This window comes from Rhinolophus ferrumequinum, unplaced genomic scaffold, assembly GCF_004115265.2.
Source record: "Rhinolophus ferrumequinum isolate MPI-CBG mRhiFer1 unplaced genomic scaffold, mRhiFer1_v1.p scaffold_87_arrow_ctg1_1, whole genome shotgun sequence".
In the NCBI taxonomy this organism is placed as follows: Eukaryota; Metazoa; Chordata; class Mammalia; order Chiroptera; family Rhinolophidae; genus Rhinolophus; species Rhinolophus ferrumequinum.
The window spans coordinates 497,067-521,296 of record NW_022680445.1 but is presented as its reverse complement, the minus strand read 5'-3'; the positions used below and the strand labels follow the sequence as shown (position 1 = coordinate 521,296).

At 45.0% G+C, this 24,230-nt stretch overlaps 1 protein-coding gene across 3 annotated transcripts in view; it reads right to left on the bottom strand.

Moving 5' to 3' along the window:
* Positions 1–966: 966 nt before the first annotated feature.
* NCK2 (NCK adaptor protein 2) overlaps positions 967–24,230 on the bottom strand; it is a 139,740-nt gene continuing 116,476 nt past the window's right edge. For all 3 annotated transcript variants that reach the window (XM_033102359.1, XM_033102360.1, XM_033102361.1), the window contains exons 4-5: positions 21,164–21,885; positions 967–2,070 (exon numbers count right to left, since the gene is read on the bottom strand). In XM_033102359.1, coding sequence (XP_032958250.1) covers positions 1,876–2,070; positions 21,164–21,885 — 917 coding nt within the window. In that variant the 3' untranslated portion in view covers positions 967–1,875. The remainder of the gene's footprint in view (positions 2,071–21,163; positions 21,886–24,230) is intronic.

The window sequence follows — 24,230 nt, the reverse complement described above, 5'->3', positions numbered from 1 at the left end:
ATAAAATAACTTTATTTCTCCTGGAAGCTTCCGTATGGGAGGGGCAGGGCCAGCTCCGGGTTTGCAGCCCTGCCCTACCATGGACCAGCCATGGGCCCTTGTGCATTTACTTTGTGCCTCATCTTCTCCATCTGTATAATGGGGAAGAGAGCACCCACCTCACGGGTTGTGATGGGAATAAATGAGGATACCGTATCTGGCCCAAAGGGAGCATTCAATCACGTTAGCTATAATAGCCCACGAAGGCACAACCCTGTGTCACGTGACTATAGTCCCAGTACCTGGCACATTGCAACTATTTGGTAAGTGCTTCCGACTGAGCCAATGATAGTGAGACATGAGTGAAGAATGCAAAGCTAGAGGTGAGAAGATCAACGGACAATAGTCTGGGAAAACAGTCTTTAACAAAGACTAAAAAGTTCAAACCAAGCTTGCGATTCTGCTTTCTCTTAGAGGTTCACTAGTTAAAATTTATTATTTCAATATACAAAAAAATGTGGTAGTAGAAAAATTAAACACACAAGTAATAAATGTGTTAAACTCCTCTCGAAAACTGTTTCCCTTTTGGCACTGCATGTTCAGTAACTGTGGCAAGCACTGCCTGCCCCCATTCCTGGAGTCAGAGTTTCCCAAAGATAAACACACACACAGTTTTGTCATAATACTTTTTTTTTATTACAATATCCAAAAAACTGAGTATGCAAGTTTAGGAGGTCTGAAGACCCCTTCTTCAACTGTAGGAATGTGCCATCTCAAGACTGTATATTTAAACTATAAAGAAGTTCAAATGTAAAGAAAAAAGAAAATGTAATTTCTTCATAAACATTCTGTGTCTCTTATTACCAATCACATATTCTTTTGTAAACCCTGAAAAACTTCCCTGTAAAGCAAATTTTATATATATATATGTGTGTGTGTGTATATATACACACACACACATATATATATGTATATGGTGCGTGTGTGTGTGTGTGTGTGTGTGTGTGTAAAGTGTTGGTAACTCCCCTTCTCCAAAGATCAGCTGTTTTCCTTAATCATCTGTATTAGTGTCAACAAATGGCTACAGATACATATTACTTTGAGAATTAAATACATAATTATGAAATTTAAACAAGCCAAAGGGCGAGAGGAAAAAGCACTAGGCGGATGGCACATTTGGGGGTAAATTACCAAAACATCTGTCTTTCTGAGTCACCGGTCCCTCTTGCAGACTGGCCTTCAAGGAAATTCTTTCTTTATTGCAAGCACAGCCCCAAAGGCACTGGACAGCTTCCCCACTATCTGCCCTGGTGGTTCCAGGATTGCCACCAGCACACGCACTGACTCCTTGGTGAGTCTGGGAGCCAGGTAAGGGCAGAGGACACAGACAAGGGCTGCTGGCACCGGGCCCCTCGCCTGTGCTGCCTGGTATGCGAGAGCCCAGAGCACTCCTGAGACGCCACCTCTGGAGTGCGCTGCAGGTCCCTTGTCAACGGCAGCTTTGGTGCATCCCGGCTGTGCCCGATGTCTTCTTACGGAGGGGTGCTGATAGCGTGAACAAGTGGAACAGACTAAGGCTGTTTCCAACTAAGAAGGAATAAAGTGAATAAACTTGCCCCTCTTCCACCTGTCGTCCTCTCAAACTGGCCAGGAGCCGGGTGGCCTTGAACGTGGAGTGAGGACCTGGGATGGCGAAGGGGAGGAAGATGGAAACAAACAACCTGGACAGAAAGATCAACCAGTAAAGGAAGCCAATAGGGGATGAGCCACTGGACAGAGTGGACCCTCTGCTGGACAGCCCGTGACCGACCACGTCTTCTTGGGGCCATCCGCTTGGCTCTGGGGAAGTGAGTGTGGCACCAAGGCCAGGAGGTGGCAGGGGCTACCGGGAGGGCATCACGGAAGCGCTCGGACGAGGTAGAGCTTCTCCCCATGCTCGCTGGTGAAGATGGGGGCCTTTTTGTAGTGTTCCACCAACTCGTCCATGGTGTGAAACCGCCGCTGCCCGATGCAGTACACATTGTCCACAAGCTGCACCTTGAAATGCTTGTTCTTCCCTGATGCTTTGAGAGACACGGAGAAGTCACTGGGCTGGGGAGGAAAGAGAACACGCGTTACACCTGGGCCACGGAGAGGAGACTTGGGGACTCTGCCAGCCACCAGCAGAACTGGCGGGCCTGAGAGCGGAAACACTTTACGCCGCGAGCCTCAACTGCATGCCTCCTTACGATCTGGGGAATTACCGCCTGAATCTTCCATGGATCCAAATTCAAACCACCACACAGCTCAAGCGGCTGGGGCTGTTTTAATATCTGGTTAAGGATATTAACAGGAATGGTGCCTGATGTGCAGAAGGAAGGACCCAGAGGCAGTCCGAGACTCTCCTGTTCTGGACTGAAGAAAAATTAAATTCTGCGTAGGACAGTTTCAATGTGGAATGGAGTTGAGAGATTTGAAAACTGGAGACTCCTTATGCAACGTATGACACCTGTGTTAACCTGGTTGCTGAAAAAACTTGAAGGTTTCATTCCCCAAGCTATTTTTGATAACCTGGGAATTTTTAAAGAGTGTATATAGGTGGTGGCTAGAAATTTCACTTTCCCTGACTGCCTCTATTAGACGTTCAGCCATCAAAAATTTTCGAATTCTAAGCTATTTAAAAAGAAATATTTTAAGAGCAGGGAAAATTCTGGTCACATTAGAAACATGGTTTATAATATCCCAGAGGGGGCTGTACGATGATGGTTCAAGCAAAGATTTTATTGAGAAAGGTTTACATTTGTGCTTATATCAGCGCAATACATAAGTACTTACATTTGAATATATTTTAGAAAGATATTATTTTTATTAAAATTCGTCTTTTATCTCATTTATTGAAAAAATATGCAGGGAAGACACTGAATGAGGAATGTTCTTTGGGGAAAAAAAGCACTGATTAATTCAATAAACAATTATTTACTGGACCCGAACTGCACGCCAGACAGGCCAAGCCCCGTCTATGCATACGGGTATGTATGCAGGCATAGGATGTGTGGCTCACAGCACGCGTGTACCACAGAAGTGACCATCCCACAGGGGCAACATAAATAAAAATGAAAAGGTCAATATACGTACAACTGCAAATCATGGTAAGTTCTTTGAAGAGAAAGGAGAGAATACTGAGGCAGGGTAGGCAGCGGGGGTCAGGAAAGGCCTCTGAAGAAAGTGGCGTTGAGCCGAGCTGAGGAGGTTGGGCAAGTGGGAGCGTGCTGGGAACTGCGGATGGACGTCCAGTGAAGAAAGGGAGGGGAGGTCCTGCCTTTTGTGAGGCACTATGTGGACAGCGGTGGCTGAGGGGAGATGGAGGGACGCTGGCCTCCCCCAATGGCTTCTAAATAAAACCCAACCGCCCACCGCAGCCCACCAGGGCTGTGTCACCTGGCCTCTGCCTGCAGATCCAATCAATGAGACCAACGTATGTTCCAGCCTCTGTCCCACTTTCATGCCTGTTCATGTTGTTCTTTGAGCCCCCGACCCCCACCCGCTTGGTCCACCATTGCTGTAAGGTTCAGCTCAAAGGTTTAGTACTCTCGAGAAGCCTCCCCGTTCCTGAACCATGTCTCTTCCCCTACGTGGCCTACGGTGGAGCACAAAATTGACAGCCTTCCAGGGGCAGAACCAGTGGATTCCAGTCACTGCTCTGCAATGAATAATTTACACCTATGTCCTGTCCCTTTTGTTGTGCATCACGCCTGGTAGGGCCACATCCAGGAGACCTACATTTAACTGAATCCGTTTGCACCTGCCCAGTGCCCAGGGGTGTGCTGCTGCTGACCACTCGTCAGCCCCGCCCCTGCTCTGCGTCCCTCCCCCAGGGACAGAATTAATAAACATCTGGGCCATCATTTCGTATACTGAGTTTACGAACATTCCATTAAAAGTGTGTAAATCCTGAAAACAAGCAATAACTCCATATAAACTAATGACAACTCAAGGAAGTGGGTGTCTCAGAAAATCAACTCTGGGAAGGGCTGCTGGGCTCAGCCACCAGTCACAGCTGTTAGCATGAAAGAACCAAAGAGACCACTGTATTTATAGCTTGTATTCATGTGTCCATCTGCCCAAAACAGACCCAATAAAAACAAACCTTTGAGGTATGCGGGTGGAATGAAACTTCAGGAAGAGACAGGAAAGCTGACCTCTGCTTAGGCTGGGGTTATAGATTATTTTCAGAATCATGGCCACTAGAGGGTTGGGGGGGACCCGGGGGAGGCCACAAATCTTGAAAATTATTTTCTCCATCTCTTAGAAATAAATCATCATGAACCCTGATGTCACAGACAATCGTCGATCAGCCTATCAACATAATACTCACAAAACGACATTCTAAGTCATCACTTGATTACACAGTTCTCCAGTCATGATGATTTTCACAAGATGGATGCAGGCTGGCTTCAGTGTTCTCAGGATTACCATCCCAGTTGGTTGCTGTGTGTGGTTCTGAAAACACACTGGAACAGGCACTGCCTGCAGGTACTCCACACACGAGCAAGGCGTGCACCATCAGCGTCATCCACTGACCAGTGGATGAGGTGAACCCCCGGCCAGTCCCACCACATTCACGGCCAACAGTATACCCGAGTTATGAACTGCTCAGCCTTCTCCTGAGGGCTTCCGGTGTTCCTTAAAGCAACTTTTCATTGCAAACTTCTATTCATTTTTATTAAGTATATCCATCCTGTGCCAGAAGTTTCTGCCTTCTCAGATCAAGACAGAGGGCAATGTGACTTTATAGCTCAGCGCCAGCCAGGACTGAGTGCGTTTTATAGTTCCTTTAATCAATTCGCAGCATGGTGGAGGCATACCAGGGGAGTGGGTCACAGTAAGTATACGACAGACCTAATTTTAATTAAGCCAAATGATCAACAGATGACTTTCTGGACAGGAAAATTTGCTTTTAATTTAAGCTCCTTAGTTTAACGTCATCGTGTGTCATGTGTATGTGCTACAGCAGTTAGAAGGGTGCAGCAGACCAGGTCATTTTTAACTTCACGGGCTCCTGAGCAGAAACCCTGACGTTAAAGACACAGAATGCGCTACGTTGATGCCAAGCAGGAGCGCTGAACATCTGAGGAATTCTCAATTTGACCCGAGTAGATTTCCCAGTCTGTACACTAAAATGCATGTACACTAAAATGCATGGTTACACGTTTCCACTAAATAGCTCTTCTGCATGAAGCCTCGGGATGACCCAGACCAGTGGTCCCCAAAGTGTGCTTCCAAGCCCAGCAGCACTGCCACCAGCAGCAGCTGCGACCGGTGAGAAGGAGAAAACTGTCAGGCTCCGCCCCAGACCCACTGAACCAGAAACTCTGGGGTGTGGCGTGGCCACCTGTATCTGCACCCCGAGCAATATGCGTTTTCATGAGCCCTCCAGGGGATCCTGATACAGCTGGAGAACAGAAATGGGCCAACCACCAGCAGTGTTTTTGAATGTTCAGAGCCACAAGAAGAAGCTACGAATGCAATTTACGCGCTAAGTGCCCCTGGAAAGAGGCAGTTTCGTGGCCAAGCTCACCCGCGGGCTGCGAAGCCTGCCTGATTCTCAGCCCCGCACCAGTCCTGATGGGGAGCAGTCTGATGAACCAGCCGGACCACTGCTGGAGAACGTGTTCCAAGGTCTCTTCCCTTCAAATCGCGCCAGTCCCCTGGGTCTGATGGCGATGGAGCTACTCCAGACCCTAACCAAGTCTGCCTCCAGAGAGAGAACACGCGGCAGGGGATGAACCTGGAGCGGGCAATCGTCGTCTTGTTCACATCTGCTGTGGTCCTTCCAGGAGTGGCTTTCTCCAACAGACGCAGGGGAGTGGGATGAAAAAGGACCATGTCACTCTCACCTCAACCAGTATCAGTGTACTGATATGGAGACTCAGAACTCTAAATGTCAGCTCATCAAAGAATCTTACCACGTTTCTGTTTGGAATGTCTACATGGAGAAAGAGGACCAAAATAAACACCAGCCCAGCCTTCCCTCTCCACACAGGTTTTGGTTTCGGGCAGTTATTGATCTGAGGACATAGGCCCCTCTGAGGCAGTTAACATGAGCTTTCTACGCTGGGGCACAGAGCTGATGCCTGTCGAGTGTCTCTCCTTGGGAGGACACGGTGCCACCGTGATTTGAAGTGGAAAGAGCAGTGCATGTGGGAACTCTGCACGGCTGGTGGGAGGACAAGCCATTGCCACCACTTTGTTAAAGAGCTTTTGCATTACTGAAAAGGTGGAAGACAGGCATTCTCAAGAACTCAGCAATGTCACCCCAGGAGCATGTTCTAGAGATGCACGTGCACATGTGTGCCAGGGCACACGTGTAAGAATGTCCAAACAGGATTATTCAGTGACCCGAGAATGTCCACCAACGGAGAATGCATAGATAGATGAGGTGTATACTGCACAAGCAATGAAATTGATGTATAAACATGGATTTAAAAATCTCGCAAACAATGCAGACCGAAAGAAGAAAGTAAGAATAGTTCTACCATCCACAGATTTCCAAAGTACATAACATGAAAATGTACTGTTTAGAAATACATACAGAGCTTTAAAACAGTAGAGAAAAGGATTACCACAAAATTACCACAAAAATAAACTGGGAGGTGCAATCAGGAAGCGGATACGGGTGTGGGGAGTAGCTTCTATCGTGCCAGCACTGTTCTATTCTTGACCTTGACCTGTAGCCTATTTCTTGACCTTCTGGACCTGGGTTAAACAAGTACTTTTAAAATGAAATTTTCTCTGTGTTATGTCACAATAAAAATGTTTTTTTGTTGCTGTTATTTATTTTTTTTAAGCAAGGCGCAGCTCACAGTGGTTCATATAGGCATCGAACCGGCAACTTCGGTGTTATTAGCACCACGCTCTAACCAACTGAGATAACTGGCCACCCCTATAATAAAAATGTTTTAAAGGCGCTGAACTTGAAGCTAGACCTGGCTCGGTGATCACTAGTCACGTGGCACTGCCATTCATCACTTCAGATATTGCTTCCACCCTCTTATCTACCTCTCCTCCTCCCGAGCCACTCTCTCGGGACACCAATTACAGGCATTTTAAACCTTTTACTTGGTGCTGTCAATTGTGTCAGTTCAGGCTACTATAACAGAATACCACGAACTGGGTGGTTTAAAAACAACAGCAATTTATTTCTCACAGTTCTGGAGGCTGAGAAGTCCAAGATCAAGCCGTCGGCAGATTTGGTGTCTGGCTCAGATAGCCAACTTCTTGCTGTGTCCTTACATGGCAGAAGGGGCACGAGAGCTCTCTTGGGTCTCTTTTATAAGGGCACTAATCCCCCTCATGAGGCTCCACCCACCTAACGCCATCACATTGGGGACTGGTCTTAGCACATGAATCTGGGTGGGTGGCACAAACATTCAGTCCATAGCAAAATCTCTTATGCTCTTTTCTTTATTTTCTAGCCTCTTACCTTTTTTGTGTATCCCAAAATCTCTTTTCTTCTGAGCTAGCTTCCCATTTACTAATTCTTTTTTCAGCTGTGTTTAATCTGCTGTAACTAATGAGGTCTTAATTTCAGTTATTGTATTTTTTTTAGTCCTATAATTCTCACTTGATTCATTTTATTACTATTTCCAATTCTCTGATTAAATTCATCTTGCTGACTTTCTTGAACCTATTAATCCAGATGCCTTATAAACTGCATTTAAAACTCAAAATCTGGACTTCTGTGGGTCTGTTCTGCTTGTCTTTTCCCCCCTTTGTTTTCCACCATTTAGTCTTGTGTCTTGGTAATTTTTCTTTGAATGCTGCGTATTGTGTATGAAAAAAATCAAAGGAAAGCTTTGAGGTTCTCAGTGGAGTCACTGTCTTCCAGAGAGGGTTTGCCTTTGCTTCTGTGCTCAGGGTGGGGCAGGGCACCTTAACCCAATGGGGACTAGACAGCCACCTGCTTACAGTATGCTTTATTTCCAGCTTGCCTTTGCGCCTAGTATACACACTTTTGGGGGTCCATAAAGGCCTTAATCTTTTCCTGGGGCCTTGCCTCTTTGGGGGCCCTGACCTCCAGTTTTTGCCTCCATCACTGTGGACTACTGAAATACTAGTTTGTTGCTTTTAGTTTGTATCAATGTTTTGTCCTGCCTTCCTAGCTGTTTTCAGAGAAGTGCTAGTTCACCATTAGAAGTGGAAATTGGTCATGTGACATTGGGCAAGTCATAACTTGTCCAGATTCCAGTTCTCTATTTGAGTTAAATGACTGAGGAGCAGGAGAGTTGGTGGCGTTACTGGCTCTGGAACCAGGCTGCCTGGGTCCTGGCTTCTTTACTCACTAGCTTTGATACCTTGGACAAACTTCCCAATAGCATTCTGTTTCAATCTGCACAACTGCAAAATAGAGACTAATTTCTGAAATTGGAAAGAGACTGGGACAGTGTAATAAACTACCGTAATGTCAGAAGTGCATCTTTGGGGAATATTACATAAACACTGTCACTGAGTGCCCCATCTTTAAGTTTCTTTTATGAAACTTTATGAAGACAGCAATAGCATCGCCTCAATTTTTAAAAAGATCTCTTTCCATTAAAAGCTCTAGAAAATACATACTTTCCAAACTAACTAGGAAAGGTTCACATCCTTTGGCAGACTCACATTTTACTTCACTCATGATCACCCTGTCACCATTAGTTGTTTATGTTTGTCTCTCCTACTGGGCTCTAAGCTTCTTGAGAGACAGGCGCATTTGTGTGTCATTGTTACATATCCAGGAGAAAAGCCAGGTCTGACAGACAACAAGCACTCAATGGATGGCTGGTGAACTCACGGGCAAAGGCATGACTGAGAGGCGGTCTATAGCCCTCTGTCTGCCACTGTATTTGGAGGCCTCCTCCTGATTTTCAGCAGAGGGAAAGGAACATTACCAATATGGTAGCTATTTGCTTGGGCTCTCTTTAAACAACAACAACACAAAATGGGAAAGCAGGGTCTCTTGAATTTTAATTTTCACTTCCCACTGTCGCTTTTCTCCTTCTAGTCCTGTTTTCTATATGGGGTACTGTACTATTTGTCTACTGCTGTGTAACACATGACCGCAAAACTCAGTGGCGTGAACAACAAACATGTACAATTACAGTTTCTGTGGCTCCGGAATTTGGGAGTGCCTTAAACCTTGAGCTGGAACCATCCAACTCCTCTCGGCTGTAGTCATGACATGGGCTCGGGCTGCCGTCACCTGAAGGCTCAGCTAGGGCGACAGGATCTGCTTCTAAGTTGGTTTGCTCAGGTGGCCCACTTGGGCCTCTGTTCCTAGTCTGTTGGGCCTCTCCGTGGGGCTGCTGGAGGGTCTTCACGACATGGCAGCTGGCCCCCCCAGATCAAGTGATCCAAGAGAGAGCAAAGCCACATGCCATTTGGATCCAGCCCTGGAAGTCAGCTCTCATGACTTCGACTCATCAGTAGTCGAAGTATAACCCCTGCTGATGGGGAGGAGACAAGGCTCCACCCTTTGAAGGGGGTGGTATCAAAGAACTTGTGGGTATTGATTTCAGCCATTGAAGGAACCACACTTGTTAAAACTTTCTTTAGTTGGACAAAAATCTAACTAGATTCAGTCCTGTACCGTCTTTTCAGTTTTAAAACATCTGCCTTCTATTCCCCCCCCCTTCCCCCCATATCCCCTTCAATTCTTATCTCTGTTCTTCCTCCTGCTGTCCAAATTTGTCTGTTTTTCCCTTCTCCAAACACTATACTTATTCGGTGTAATTTCTGTTTGCTGAATACTGTGCTAATTTTTCAAATCTTCTAACATCAGATCACTTCTTCCTGCTATCTCCTTCTCTCTGATTCTTCTTCTTAGGAATGACTTCTAGTCTCATAGTTTTTATTATATTATCGTTATTTTTGTTTAGGTTTTAGGTCCCCTATTTGAATACAACCCCTGAAAGTATAGGAACCTGATTTAACTCCACATCTGCACACTGGGACCAGATGCACTGACTTAACTCCAACTCTGACCATCTCTCCCACTGTGCATTCTTTGGGTAATTCTTACCTCTCACTCACCTCTTTGCAGTTTCTGCTCACAAGTGAGTATTTTTAGAAAAGAAAAACAAAGAATATCCTTTTGATACTATGTATTTTTATAAAACAGATGCCCTGGTCAAATGTTTCTCTTCTTTATGGAAAAAAAAAAAAGGATGCCAAGAACAGTATGTAATATCCTTCATTTCTTTCTCCGTTATCCCTGATAGGTCAAGTATTAATACAATTTTCTTCTAAGCACATAGCTGTGAAGAAATAACAGGGGAGGGAGGGAACTTGCTCCCAGGCACTCCTAATCCTTTAATAACCTTAAAATTTCTACTTATCTTTTACTTTAGATTTTACGGAAAGATGAGAATAGAAATTCCCTTTTTGTGTGGTTCACCAAGCCTCACAGGTGAACTCTGCACCCATTTTTGTTCACGCTGCTCTTCCAGCATCAATTTATATGTATATTTAACACTCTATCCCCAAAGAGAGGTCACCTTATTGGTTTTTCATCAAAAGCTGTGTCATTCTTTCCTTTTAGTTTGGTAAATGGATATTTTTCTGTCTTTGTTACTTCTTTAAGAAAGTCACTTTTTTTTTTTGTCCAGAGTAGTATTTCCTTCACCTATACAATTTGAGAAACCAACAGGTTAGAGGCAAATTGTATTCCACTAATCAACAGCGTCTCTGTTCTTATCTCAGAAAAGCCACCTTTGAGTTGTATCACTCTATTAGATCACCTTCTCTAGTTGTCAATATTGCCTTCTTTTAATCAAAATAGACTCCCTGCTTAGACTTATGCCACTCGGCTGTGAATTGATACTTTTCTCTTTGTTTTCGCTTCAGATTATCTTTTCACCAGCATTTCCTGTTTTCCTATAAATGTAACTCTGAAATATTTACTCCATAGGTCTAACGCCAATCCACAAGTGACATGATCAAATGCTATCTTTCTCATCAGCGTTTGAGGCAAACTTGTTTATGTAAAGGAAGAAAAATCAATCATCAACCGCAGAACAGCCCTCAAAGATCTACCTAATCTTTAAATCGCAGTGTTTACTGCCCATTTCCAAGTTAGTAGGTGAGTGTGTGTTTATCTCTCCCTGCCTCCCAAAATATATTTCCTAAAGTTCAATGTAAATGCCTCAGAGGAGAGACGTTTAGAATATTGTCCTTCTCCTTCTTTGTGTTTTCACCATGTCAGGCCTGGTGTACCTGACCAATAATGATATTCAATTTAGAATGTTACCATATGACATAGCACTGTTCAAATGCCACATTTCAGTGGTTCTCCAATTTGAGCATCAGAATCACTCCGAGGGCTTGTTCAAACCGAGGGCAGGGCTCTGCCCCAGAGACTCAGCGTCAGCAGTCCTGGGGTGGGGCCTGATAATCTGCCTTTCTAGTAGCAAGTTGTCTGGTGACACTGATGCTGCTGGTCCAGGAACCGCACTAAGAATTAAGGCCGCGGAGACTGAAGAAAAGTGTGCACGCGTGTTCTCCCATTTGTTAGCAGAACCACCTATGTTTGATTTGCTGTATTTCCAGTGGCTACGATATAGTAGGAACTTTCAAAAGGGTGAAATTGAATGTAGTAAGGAAGGAGGGCGTGAGCAGGCCAGGGTACTGGCCCATTCCACGACTGGGTACAGCCCACCAACCTCACTTACTAAAGAACTATGTTCTGTGTTTAAACTCTGCGGGGTTAACTCTGTTACTCTCTGCTGCTCTTGCCTTGCTATTGAGGCCACCGTTAAGGAACTACTTAGTAACAGTACCATAAAAACATCCCCCAACAAGCAAAAAACGAAGCTGAGATGGAAAGATTACGTGCTGATACAAATCAAAGCCACAATGAGATCTAACCCTTTGCACACATTAGGATGATTACTTTGAAAACTAAAAAAACAAAGCAGAAAACAACAAGTGCTGGTGAGGATGTGGAGAAATTGGGGCCTTTGTGCACTGCCATTGTGAATGTAAAATGGCACAGCCGCTGTGGAATACAGATGGCAGTTCCTCAAAAAATTAAACAATAATTACTATATGATCCAGCAACTCCACTTCTGGATACATGTCTGAAAGAACTGAAGGCAGGGCCTTAGACAGATATTTGTACACCCACGTTCATAGCAGCATTATTAAAAATAGCCCAATGTGGAAGCAACTCAAGTGCCATCAATGAAAGAGTGGATAAACAACATGTGGTCTATACATACAATGGATTATCGTTCAGCCTTAAAAAGGGGGCAAATTCTAACACAGGTTACAATATGGATGAAACTTGAGGACATTATGCTACATGAAATTAAGTCAGACACCAAAGGACAAATACTATCTGATCCCACCCATGTGAGGTACTTAGAGTGGTCAAATTCATAGAGACAGAAAGTAGAAAGTTGCCAGGGTCTGGGGAAAAAGGAAAACGGGAGTTAGTATTTAATGGATATTCATTGTCCCAATCAGGGCAAATGAAAAATTTCTAGAGATAAATGGTGGTGATAGTTGTAAAACAATGTGAAGGTACTTACTGCCACTGAACTTACACTTAAAAATGGTTAAAATGGCACATTTTATGTTATATATATTTTGCCACAATAAAATAACTTTTTAAAAAAGTTTGTGTTAGTCTAAAAAGATCTGTGAAATTCTGGTGGAAACATCAGAATCATGATATAGGAAATAAGGTATCAGGATGGGTGAGCACACCTGCTCTTCCTGCCATGGAAGCCAACTTCCGTAGGAGTCAGGGCAGCAGGGGATATGAGGGGGGCGGGCGGAGGGGTCAAAACTACAGTACAGCGCCTCCTAGTGAGTGCGCAGTGGTGGTACAAAAGAACTCATTTTCTTCAGATACCTGCGACACCTGGTTTTTCCTGGAAGGCACTGTGGCAGTTGGAAAAGGCTCAGATGGCTCCTGAACCAAAAATGTTTGCTCCTCTCTGGTCAGGGGTCAGGCAACAATGATCCCTGAACTTTACATTCTTCTATGAACCACTTTTCTTCTTGACCTTCCCAAAATGCTACAATGACACTGACTGGTTCTGGCCAGTACACCTGCTGGGCCTCCTATAATATTGGAATATTGGTAGCATGAGTAAGATACCTTAGAAACCTTATCTCTGTTGGACAAGTGCTTTCCTTGCATACATCCCGAGACCAACATGTAAACATGTCTTGCAGCAGACTTCCTTCTGTAAGTTGTAAAGGAACTGTTTTCTAAGGACACCTTGTAAGACCCCTGGCAGGGGTATAGGGCCCTCCATTTAGGAGAGAAGAGATGTGAGGTTGCCTCCCAAGTGCTTGACTACATACAAGGAATGTTTACCAAGTGTCAACCAGAGCTGCATTTAAACATTCCTCCATCTGTTCACTCCACTGTCTTGAAGGCTAGAGATGACAATGGTACTCTTCACCAGCTCAGAAAACAACAGAAAACACCAGTGTGTGTGTGCACGCGCGTGCGTCTGCCTGCTGGGGGCCTGCAGCTTCTTCCCCCTCACCGCGTGTGTGTGTGTGTGTGTGTGTGTGTGTGTGCGTGTGGTTAAAAACAAAACAATTACAAAAAACAGTTCAAAGAAAGCCTAACAATTTCTATGACATTCCCTCATTGCCAATTTAGTGCAGTGATCATCAGATTACTGGGAGCTAAGTCTAACTTTTATCTCTTCTATAAACCAAAGTGAGGTCTCAACCTAGAAAACAAACATAGTCACGGTTATTTCTATAGCCACAGCTAAAAGAAAATCAAGGAGTACAAAAACAAAAAAGCAGAAGGTTTACATGGGTGCGACATGTCTTAGCCATGTAAGCCTGTCTCCTACATTAACTGCTAAAAAATGTTTGACCCAGTTTTTAAACATTTCCATTACAGCTTTAAGTATTTTTTGGGAAAAACATTTCTAACGGGTACTATCAATTTTACATGAGAGCAATAAAGAACATTTAGATAAAAGGTAGCTGGAAACCTAAGGGATTTTTATGGAAATATTTATGAATACTGTTAATGGACAGATTATTGACTTTGATATACTGAGAGTGCCAAAAAAATGTATACAAGCAGAAACTTTGGTCAGTGTTGCTCAAACAATAGTTTGCTGTAAGCAGAAGTGTCTGGATGCTGATGGTATCCACTTTGAGCACCTCTTGTAATTGCAGAAGTCAAACGTGACTTGTATTTATCTTTTGCTATCAGTATATACAATTACAATTTGAATACAGTTTTCCTTTCTTAAAATGTGTACACTTTTTTTGGCACCCTCTGTATTTTCTTTTGAGTTTGAAACAGTTGTTCTTCAGTTGCCTGTGGTTATCGGACAAATATTTCTCTCCCCCATTATGTCTGCAGGCCTGAAGACAGGGAGTCTTGACCCCCACGAGGAGCAGTATAAGCTAGAGGCCACGGTGACCAACCCCACTAGTGCGTTAGCACAGCCCCGGGTGGAGAGTGGACCTGGGACTCCTAGCACTCCGCTTCGGTTGGCTGCTGGGAAAATTGAAAAAGCCACACCGAATCTATATGCACATTCTGGAGAGTTCATTCATCAGTTAATGTGAAGAATATTTCTTAGAGTTGCACCGAGGTGCCAGGGTTTCAAGGACCAACATGATGACACAACATGCACTCTCCCCACTGATCTGGTCTTTCACAGGGGTAGCCTGACCACGTTCAGAGGTGATTACACTTGAGCATTAATAAATGACCTCTGTGTGACCTAGAAGCACACGGGAATGAGCACGGGGCCCAGGCTGCGGGCCAGGGAAGGCTTCCCAGAAGCAAAGGTGGGTAGAATGAGACGGGAAGAATGTGTGTACGATAGATTGGTGGGGCTGAGGTGGAGCGGGGCAGGGGAGCTGTATTCTAGACTTTTCTAGACCTGCGTGAAGGTGTAGAGGAAGAAAGAGCCCAGTCTAAGACCCTGACAGCAGGTGTAAGGAGGGAGAGGGCGATGAACACTGGGACCTGGAGAGATGCAAGGAGCCATCAACAGAGAAACCACTGAGCTACTATCGGTGAGACAACGGGACGAGCCAGCCACCTGCAGCTTCACCAGCACAGGGCGATGGCCAAGCCGCTCTGCTATGCTCTACCTGCCTCATCGACATGTCATGACTTAGCTGAGTTTTAGGTAACACACTGCTCTCTGTTCTGCTTTCTACATTGATCTCCCTGCCCCCCCGAATGGATCTAGTACAACAGGTATCCTCAGCTTTTCAAAAGTTCACGTTACACAACTTCACTTTATGAAAGACCTCTACTGGTACCTGTTTTCAGTAACTGAAAGAAAACCAAAGAGAATTTTCACTTTTATGAAAAAGAGCGCAAACAGTGTGTAGCATCTATTCTGCAACGAGCATGATCAAGACAGCAGCGCCCTGAGCAACCAGAGTGGCCGCGCCGACTCACTTCCCAGAACCACACTCAGCGGCTCAGCATCCAGCCCCAGAGCGCTGAGCTGTGTCTGGGAGAATCCAGGCTTTATCTCCACGTGCATCCCTTAGCAAGCTGTGTCCTAGGAGGTCAGAAAAGCCTAACAGAGCTCGGAAGGGTGTTGCGCTTAGCGTAAAATTGGGACGGAAGTGTTTCGATTGTAGTAAATGAAGTCAAGACACTGTGCGTCCACTGCAATTGTCTGCGTCCGGCAATCGTACTGTTTACACACAGAGACAAAGAATCTCGAAAGCTGCCGCCGGTACTGTTGGTTCTGCTAGTATCAAAGTGGTCTGTCTCTTCTAGTCGGCATCCAGTCATGGGTAAAATGGAAAGTCTACTGCTTGTGTGGACTGGTGGGTGTACAAAGCGTGGTGTTCTGTTATCCTGTACTTAAGGAGAAATCGGCCACTCTTTTTAATAAGTGAAACTACACTGTCCATACGTTATTTCTGCTTTACGTAGGCAGTGTATTTATCATATCATTCCTGCTTGCACCATATGTTAGTGTTATTTCAGGTTTTACGTGTTATTTGCTAGGTTATTTTTTGGGTCTGGGAATGCTCAATAACTTTTCCGTCTAAATTTACAGTCATTGCTTCTTTGCTTTATGCCATTTCGGCTTACAAAAGACTTAGCTCTACGTTCGGATAGCAATAAAAACCTATATTTACTTTCTTTTATTTATAAGATAGCAGCAAATGAACTCTATCCAAAGCCCTTCATGATAAATGATGGCTTTGAGGCTGAAATTCCAAGATTCTCAAGTGCTTTCTGTAGTACTGAAAGGGCAGTTATTCTTTGCCTGTTAGTTACACTCGATTTTATTGACAGGCTGTGATATAACACAGGTGCTCCATGGCAAGCTTGCGCTTAACTGGGAAGAACCAGGGGCCACCCTTTCAATGAGACAAGGGCACCATTTAGAAGTCCTCCTTGGGACCCGAAAGAAATTACAAATGGCATCCTGAGCAGGTTTGTGTGTGACTCATTGTATTTTAAGAACTACCTATAAATAAGACTCTTCTCTTCTTTTCACAGGTCCCAGTAGATGGTGTAGACTTTTTGTTTGTTTGATTTTAAAGGCAAGTATTGAGAGGCTAGCCAGGCCGAAGAGGCTGGAGCCACTGAGGCAGTGACTCAGGAAACGACACCGCTGATGAGCCGTGAACTCACAGGCAACGGTCCACACTGAATGACCTTTTAGGTGTTAGATATGCTTCAAGTTAGAAATATTATCAAAATCTGGGCTTAAAACTTCATTAGGCACGGAACAACAAGCCTGACCATTACAAATAACTTAGTGTTGCAACTGGAAAGATACTCACCGTCATTTACACTTTTTCTTAGCATTAACCCATTTACGAGGAAACTTCTAGAAATCATGGTGCCCAACCATGGATTTAGGAAGCTGTGAGCACATCATGGCAGGAAGAGACTCACTCCATTTGCCCCCATCTTCTGAGCTGCCTCACTCTGCTAACAACTGAACTCTCCTATTCTCTATCAGAAACAGAGGAAGACAGCTAGTTGGTTACCAAGCTCTAAATAGCTAAAAAATAAACTAAAAGAAAACACTTTGTGAGTTGAACTCCACTCAACAAACGCTAACAGTTCTACATAAATGGAAACGACGATAATTATAATTTTCACCGTTAAGCAAGTTTGTAATTCTTGGAAATGTAATATTCCGCAGATATGGAGTTTAAATAACTGCTGTTAACACGTATAAAACCATTATGATTACACAATAGGGACCAGGGGTTTTCCAAGTGTGGTCCCTAGATCAGCAACATCAGCATCATCGGGGAATGTGCTAGAAAGGCAAGTTCTCGGGCCCAGACCTCCTGAATCAGGAACTTTGCAAGGGGGATCCAAGAATCTCTATTTTATTAAGCCCTCAAGGAAATTCTGATGCACTTTACGGTTTGACCATCACTGATCTAAAGAGAGAGAATGAAAAAATTGCCTGAAAACGGAGTTTAGGTTAAAAATTATGATTTCTATAAGAAATATAATTTGAAAATTATAGCAAGGACCTATGCTAATATTTTATTCTGTTCCTTCCAGATCACATAATTTTAATCAGTTAACAAAAAGTGCAAGGAATGAAACACACAACTATTAGTGTGGAAACTATATTCATTAAATATCTTTGGCAGGATAGAGTTTCTCTATGAGAAACAATGTGTTGTATAACAAACACTTTGTATCTAAATACAACTGTGGGACATACATATCCAGGGGAAAAGGTGATGTCTTTGGACTCTGAAGTCTTATAGAGGAAGATGGCTTCCTAAACTGCAGGCTGATGCTGCACAGCCTGCCATCTTTTACAGACCTCATCTCACTGTAACCTATCACTTTCTGAATAACCTTTTCAAAAATGGGGGACGTACCAACTGAAAAAATAAAATGCTAACAACTTACACAGCTCGCCAGAATTCTAGTTACTGGTTATTCTTAATTGTAAATACAGCCTTCTAACCGTACCCATGGAATGGGAGTGGACAGACATAACAAGATTATGCTGAGCATACAGAGGGCAGGTAGGAATTTTCTAGGTTTAATGAGCTACAGATTAGCAGGTGGAGATACGATAATTAAATATGGAGAATAAGAAATGATTTGTTTGTTTGTTTGTTTGTTTTTAGCTGTTAAGGATAAATGACAATTAGAGAGGAGATAGGAGAGCAAGGGAGGAAGAGAGAGAAGATGGAAGAAAGAACAGTTGGGACTGAGATTCCGGACACGAAGATCCATCCAAGGCACGATCTTTTGCTTGGTTCATTCATTCACGGATAGAAGATACCTCTGAAATACCCAGCACTTCACTGACAATGCATATCACAGGATGTGGCAATGTTTTTGTTTGTTTTTCCAAAATATGCACATCTCTCTCCTAAAAGCATAGACTTCCTAGAACTCAGAGTTGTCTATATTTTCATTCTTCAAAACAGAAATATATTAAATATTTTTAAATGCAAATACCGGCAAGAAAAAGTCTAGCTTATTTATATTGGAATCACTCAGGGTATCTTTAAAAATGACATACACCTTGAAGACGCACTCTAAAAAAGCTTATTTAGAAGTCAGGTGTCCTCTGGTAACCTCAATCAAAGGGAAGTCCCAGGGCCAAAGAAAAAGGAAATTAAATGAAGACGCAGGTGCGTCCCATGCAGGAATGCTGAACCCACCCAAAACCTCTCTGTCCCCTGCTCACTGCGATGTGCTGTTATTGGAGTATGAACCTCAGCCCTCACACTGGCCTGGTGGGGACTGCGAAAGCTAGGCTTTCATCTTAGAAATGCCAAAGTGAACAGGAAAACAGACAAAGGAGGAGAGGAGAGGCGATGGAGAGACGTTGGCAAGAGGCAGAGGCAGAGGAGTAAGTGATGGAGTTCTCCATTTGTCCATCTGGGGGGATGGAGTTCCCCCACAGCCGCAGATGACAAGTGAGAACAGACCTGGTTATGAGCAAGGCCTGGTTCTGCTGTCAGGAGAAAAGCAACAACATGCCTTAAAGCCTCTTGCAGCATCCCTTTGGCACAAGGCGGGCATCCTAACAGCAGAAAATGCCACATGTCACAGCAAGATCCATCAGGACAAGCAGCCCTGCACACCATCGGGCCACATGGTAGTCTTCAGACCAACGGTGCGGTGCCACTGTGGGGCAGAGCTGACGCAAGTCCCAGCGAACCCTTCCTGCCCCCACACCCCTAGAATCAAAGGCCTGGGTACACTATTAGGCTACTGTAGCTTGGCTTTCTCATTTAAGACAGAATGCAAAAACTCTGGAAAGGCTCCCATAAAAATGGTTAAAATAAAATGTAAACAATTTTTCAATTATTTGGAAAGTTAGCTTATTCTCAAATAATGTGAGGCAAACGACACTGGAGTGTATTCAAGTTCTGAGACGGAACATACATAATGCAAGCACCCCTCCTTATCCAGAAGGATTTGGTCTCCAAGCTCAGACAGTGAGGACTTCTGTACGTATCCATCCCAGGGAAGAGCAACAGGGCCTCCCCAAGGCCGGCAACCTGGGGGACGCTGTTCTCATCGGCCCTCTTTCTAAGGACCTTCTTCTCCTCAAGTCCTAGACATAAGGCACATGGGACTAACATTGCCACAATGTGGGGGTGCTTGGACCCTTTCCCTTCTAAGAAGTCTCTTCACTCAAAATTTCTAAATCAAGATTATACTTTTCATTCTGAATTATATTTATCCCTTAAGTGTTCTGGGCCAATCACTTTATATTGGAATTGGTTTTCCTCTAAATTTCAATTCAGAAGAGTTAAAAGTGATGCCATATTCAATTCTCTTAAAGCCTCAAACATGGTCTAAAGGAAGCTATGCACGGAGCTTTACGTCACGTGAGAACAATCTAATGTGATGTCTTGCCAGAAGTGATAAACTCTGGCACCTGGATAAGAAAATCTCGGAGTTCAGATTTCAGATGTAGTTAACGTTCGGGCCTGTGAGATCACCTAAGCACATCTAAGACAGCCGCGAACTCCACAAGCTGCCGACTCCACGAGCTGCCGACCCTGTAACGGGGTCTGGTTTCCACCACCTTTGGGCAACTCCTGCCTCAAAGAAGTACAGCTCACAGCTGCCTCTGGAGTCTCTGACAGGGAAAAACATTTCTGTGGCCTTCCTTCGTCACAGGTCAATCAACATGGGTCTTGAATAAGCACTCACTGTGGCACCAATGTTTTCAGAGGACAACAGTTACAGTACACAGTACATACATATTTAATAGTCATACAGTTTGCATTTAAAAAATTAAAGTTTGCTGGAACTGATACAATGTAAGCACAATGACCTCTACAGAACTCTTGCTTTTTGGATCATGGGAGTTGTATCACTATATGAAAGGCGTATTTGCAAAGAGGCCTACAAAATCGGTTGAGTATTTGTATAACGCATACATGCACAGGCTACCTTGTGTGATACTGGCCCAGTTCTTCCAGACAGGCTCAGGACATACCAGAAACACAGCCCAAACGTGTCTACTGCTGCAAACGGACAGCCCGCTGCAAGGTAAGTGGCCTCATCCTCCGATTCAGTTCACACACGCAAACTCATCTCTCTCAAGAACTGCCTTTTTCTTTTCAATTCTGTTCATAAGTGCTTTAAAAGCTTTTCAGAGATGAACTCACTGATGCTGCCTGCGGCACAGATGACCTTAGGATTATATATTATTATAGGGTTTAAAAAGAAAAACCAACCAACCACCAAAAGGCTGTGTCAGAAACCCGGTGCTCGTCTCACCGAGAATAGTTGACATGCCTGGGACCCACCATGTAAACAAGGTCAACCCGCGGGGCCTACAGAATGGGAAACCTGGAGAGAAAATGATGTTTAAGTCTGTAGAATAGAAAAGGGGGAATCTTAGTAAAGAAGCAAAACCACCTTCAGGAACTAAAAACATTTGACTTACCCTCTAACTGAAAGAATACCTCTCCTGGGGAGTAAGTGGCAACTGTGGACAGACAAGTCACTACACTCAAAGCCGTCTTAGGTATACCTTACACAGGTGATACAGACCAATCCTATTTATCTCTCTTTATGTAAGCCCCAAGTATTCTTTTGCTATTTCCAGTGTATTTACACAATTTGAAAAGAGATAGCACACAACAGACATATTGTGCAATACACACATATCTACACACGCACATTTCAGGAGACTCCTGGGTGTCGGGCAGATCTCGGGACTCCAAGGGCACTTACCGAGGACTCGCTGTCCCTAATGAGGAAGTCGCCCTCGCGGCCCCGCTCGTTGAGGGCGCACTCGGCCTGGTGGCGTGTCACGTTCCCGTAGTACCACTCTCTGCCCGCGAAGCGCCCGCTGCCTGCCGGCCCTGGGTAGCTGATCTGTGGGACCTGCGATGGGGGCAGGGCGGGCCCGTCGCTGAGGACCACCACGTAGTTTTTGGGGACAAGGCCGACCTGCCCCCGGGCGTTTTTGCATTTCCACCACTCCGGGTCGTTCTCGGGTTTCTCGATCACCTCCATGGTCTCTCCCTTCTCGAAGTTGAGCTCCTCCTCAGTGACAGAGCTGAAGGGGTACAGCGTCTGGACCACGTGCAGAATGCGGGCGCCCTGGCCGTTGCTCAGGGACGCGCCCTTGCGCAGGCTCAGGAAGCTGGGGGACTCGGCGGCCGCCTCGTCCACCTCCTCCAGGACATAGTTGGAGGGAAACCAGCCGATCTGCCCATTGTAGCTGCCGCGCCACCAGCCGTCGCTGCACTTTTCCATGACGGTGACACGTGACCCCTTCACCAGGGACAGCTCATCCTCCCTCTCCGCCACATAGGCGAACTTGACGAAGGCGGGGATGTTGAGGTCGTAGATGCGGTCGGCGCCGCCCCCGTTGGCGGGGTACTCAGCGTCCGTGCTGGGCGTCGGGGACGCATCCCGCGCGCTCGTCTTCCGCTTGGTCTTGCCGAGGCCTGTGGAGACACAGCAAGGGCTCAGTGGGCACCGGCACACAGGGCGGGACGCCACCGGGCATCGTTAGGGTGCTGACGCCACCTCCCTGCCCACAAATACACGGCAGACAAATCCACCGTGGTTACAAACTGTGTCACCATCAGAGAAGTAAAATGTGGCTGGCTGTCTCAAAGCTCAGTTACTAAAACTGATGTCTTTCATTTACTCTTGAAAAAAATGCCAGCGAAACAGCAGCACAAAAGACAAAATAGTGGAAGTTAAGCTTCCTTCTGAAACGATTAGAGAATTCCTGTGCCACTCAGAGAGAAAAATAAGGTAAAAAGGCACAAACAAAATGCCTTCAGTCGTTATTGGGCAGGAAGTGGACTAACGGACCTGCTCTAAGTCCGGCAGGTCTCCAAACCCAGACCTCCCGGCTCCCTGCCCTGCTCCCCCCACCTGAGGTCCCCCACCTCCTCCTCACTCCTGGGACACTCTTGCCCCCCCATGGCTGCCTGGCAGCAGAGTGGCTCCAGTGGGCAGAAACTGACACCCTTCTCCTTTCTTCTCTTCCTGCAGTTCCTTCAAAACAGCAGACTCATTTCCCACAACAGGTTGTGATCAGTGAATTAGAAAAAATTAGCTGATACATTAAGTCTAAGGCAGTGAAATTCAAGAGAAAGGTGTCTGGGATGACAGAGGAAGCTGACCTTACAGACATCTACATTACCTGACCCCTCTCAACAGTCCTGTGACAACATGGGCAGCCCCCCATTCCTGCAGATGGGGAAAACGGAGGCTGAGAGAGATCAGGGAACTTGCCCAACACACCTGGCCAGTGACATAGCATAGACCCCGTGCTCCCAATAAAAATAACAGTCAAGCACACAGTTCCGTTAGAGGCTGATAATGCAGCATGGTTTCTATGGCTTATGCATCATCATTTGTAACATGATTTCTATGTTACAAATGCATCCAGGACTCTGAATGCAAAGACTCTGTCCTCACCCCACCTGACTGGCCCTCCCAGACAGTGATGAACCTTTCTCTGATTCCTGGCAATGAAAATGGTCCCTGTGTCTCCAACTGGAAGTGGGGCTGAGGTTCAGGGAATGAAGATTTGGGATAAGAAATGTATCACGAGTAAATCTGAAGCCATGTGACCACCGCCATGTGAGTCTGAGCTCTCAAAGAGAGTGCCCTGAACAGAGAACAGGCTGTGTGTGTCATGTGCGTCTCACAGGACAGCAGTGCATCCAAGGCCGAGAGAAGACAACATGCCTGGGAGCCCACGCCCGAACTGCCCCGCGGTGTCCATGCTCCAAGCAACGTCTCTGATTTGAAGGCAAATCCATTACCTTTCAAGGAAAGAGGCAGTGTGGGAATCCCACTGCCCTCACTTTCTCCATGTATATATTTTTCCTACACATCATCTGCTTTGTTTCTTCTTCTCTCATTAAAGTCATACCACCTACTTCTTCCCGTTGTAAAAAAAATCTACTTGAACTCCAATGTGTGTTTTTAACAAGGATCAAGTGAATTTTTTTTCTCTTACAATTTTACTTATTTTCTCAAAAGGAGAGGCAAATCCTCACATCCATTTTGCAAAGTCTCAGGCCATCTTTATCTACGGTAAGTAAACACTAACTAACCAAAACTTGGCAGAGCAGAAGCCCTCACCGACTAGCTTGTACTAACTCCCTCTTTGTACCACATTTTGGAAGAACACACTTTCCAGCCCTTTCCTTGAGGCCTGCCCACCCTGGCCCAATCAGGAATTCCTGTGCAGCCTGGCTGCCCCCTTCACCTACACCCTCTCCTCTCTCAGGTCCCTGGAACCCAAACTGTGCAGGTCACCGGGCAGTTCCAGTCCCTGCCAAGTCAGATTCACCGGGGCCCAGGGGAGTACCAGTGTGTTTTAGCAAGATTTGGGACGACTTTCAGTTCTCGAGTTAAACACAAAATCCAGCTGCACAGAATTGTCTTGGTGTTTGAGCATTCAGGTTGGAGCTGTTGCTGCAGCACGCTGCAGATAAATCATATTATGAATTGAGGAGATCTAGAATGGGACCATTAGAAAACCTTTCCAATTGCTGCCATGCTGTATTGGGTGACAGTAAGTAACACTTTTTCACAAAGTGATGACTTTCTCTACAGCTTGTTCAATAATGTATAAACTGCAACAGCTTTGCACGAAGAAAGAACAAAGAAGGAATGGAAATCACTGTTAAAAAAAAAAAAAAAGTAAGACAGTGTCTCACATGGGATGCACTCAGGAGTGACCAGGATTCTAACTTCTACATTGAAGATGAGGCACTGAAAACATGTCCGTTTCCTCAAAGCTATCATCATAAAATTGTGGCTG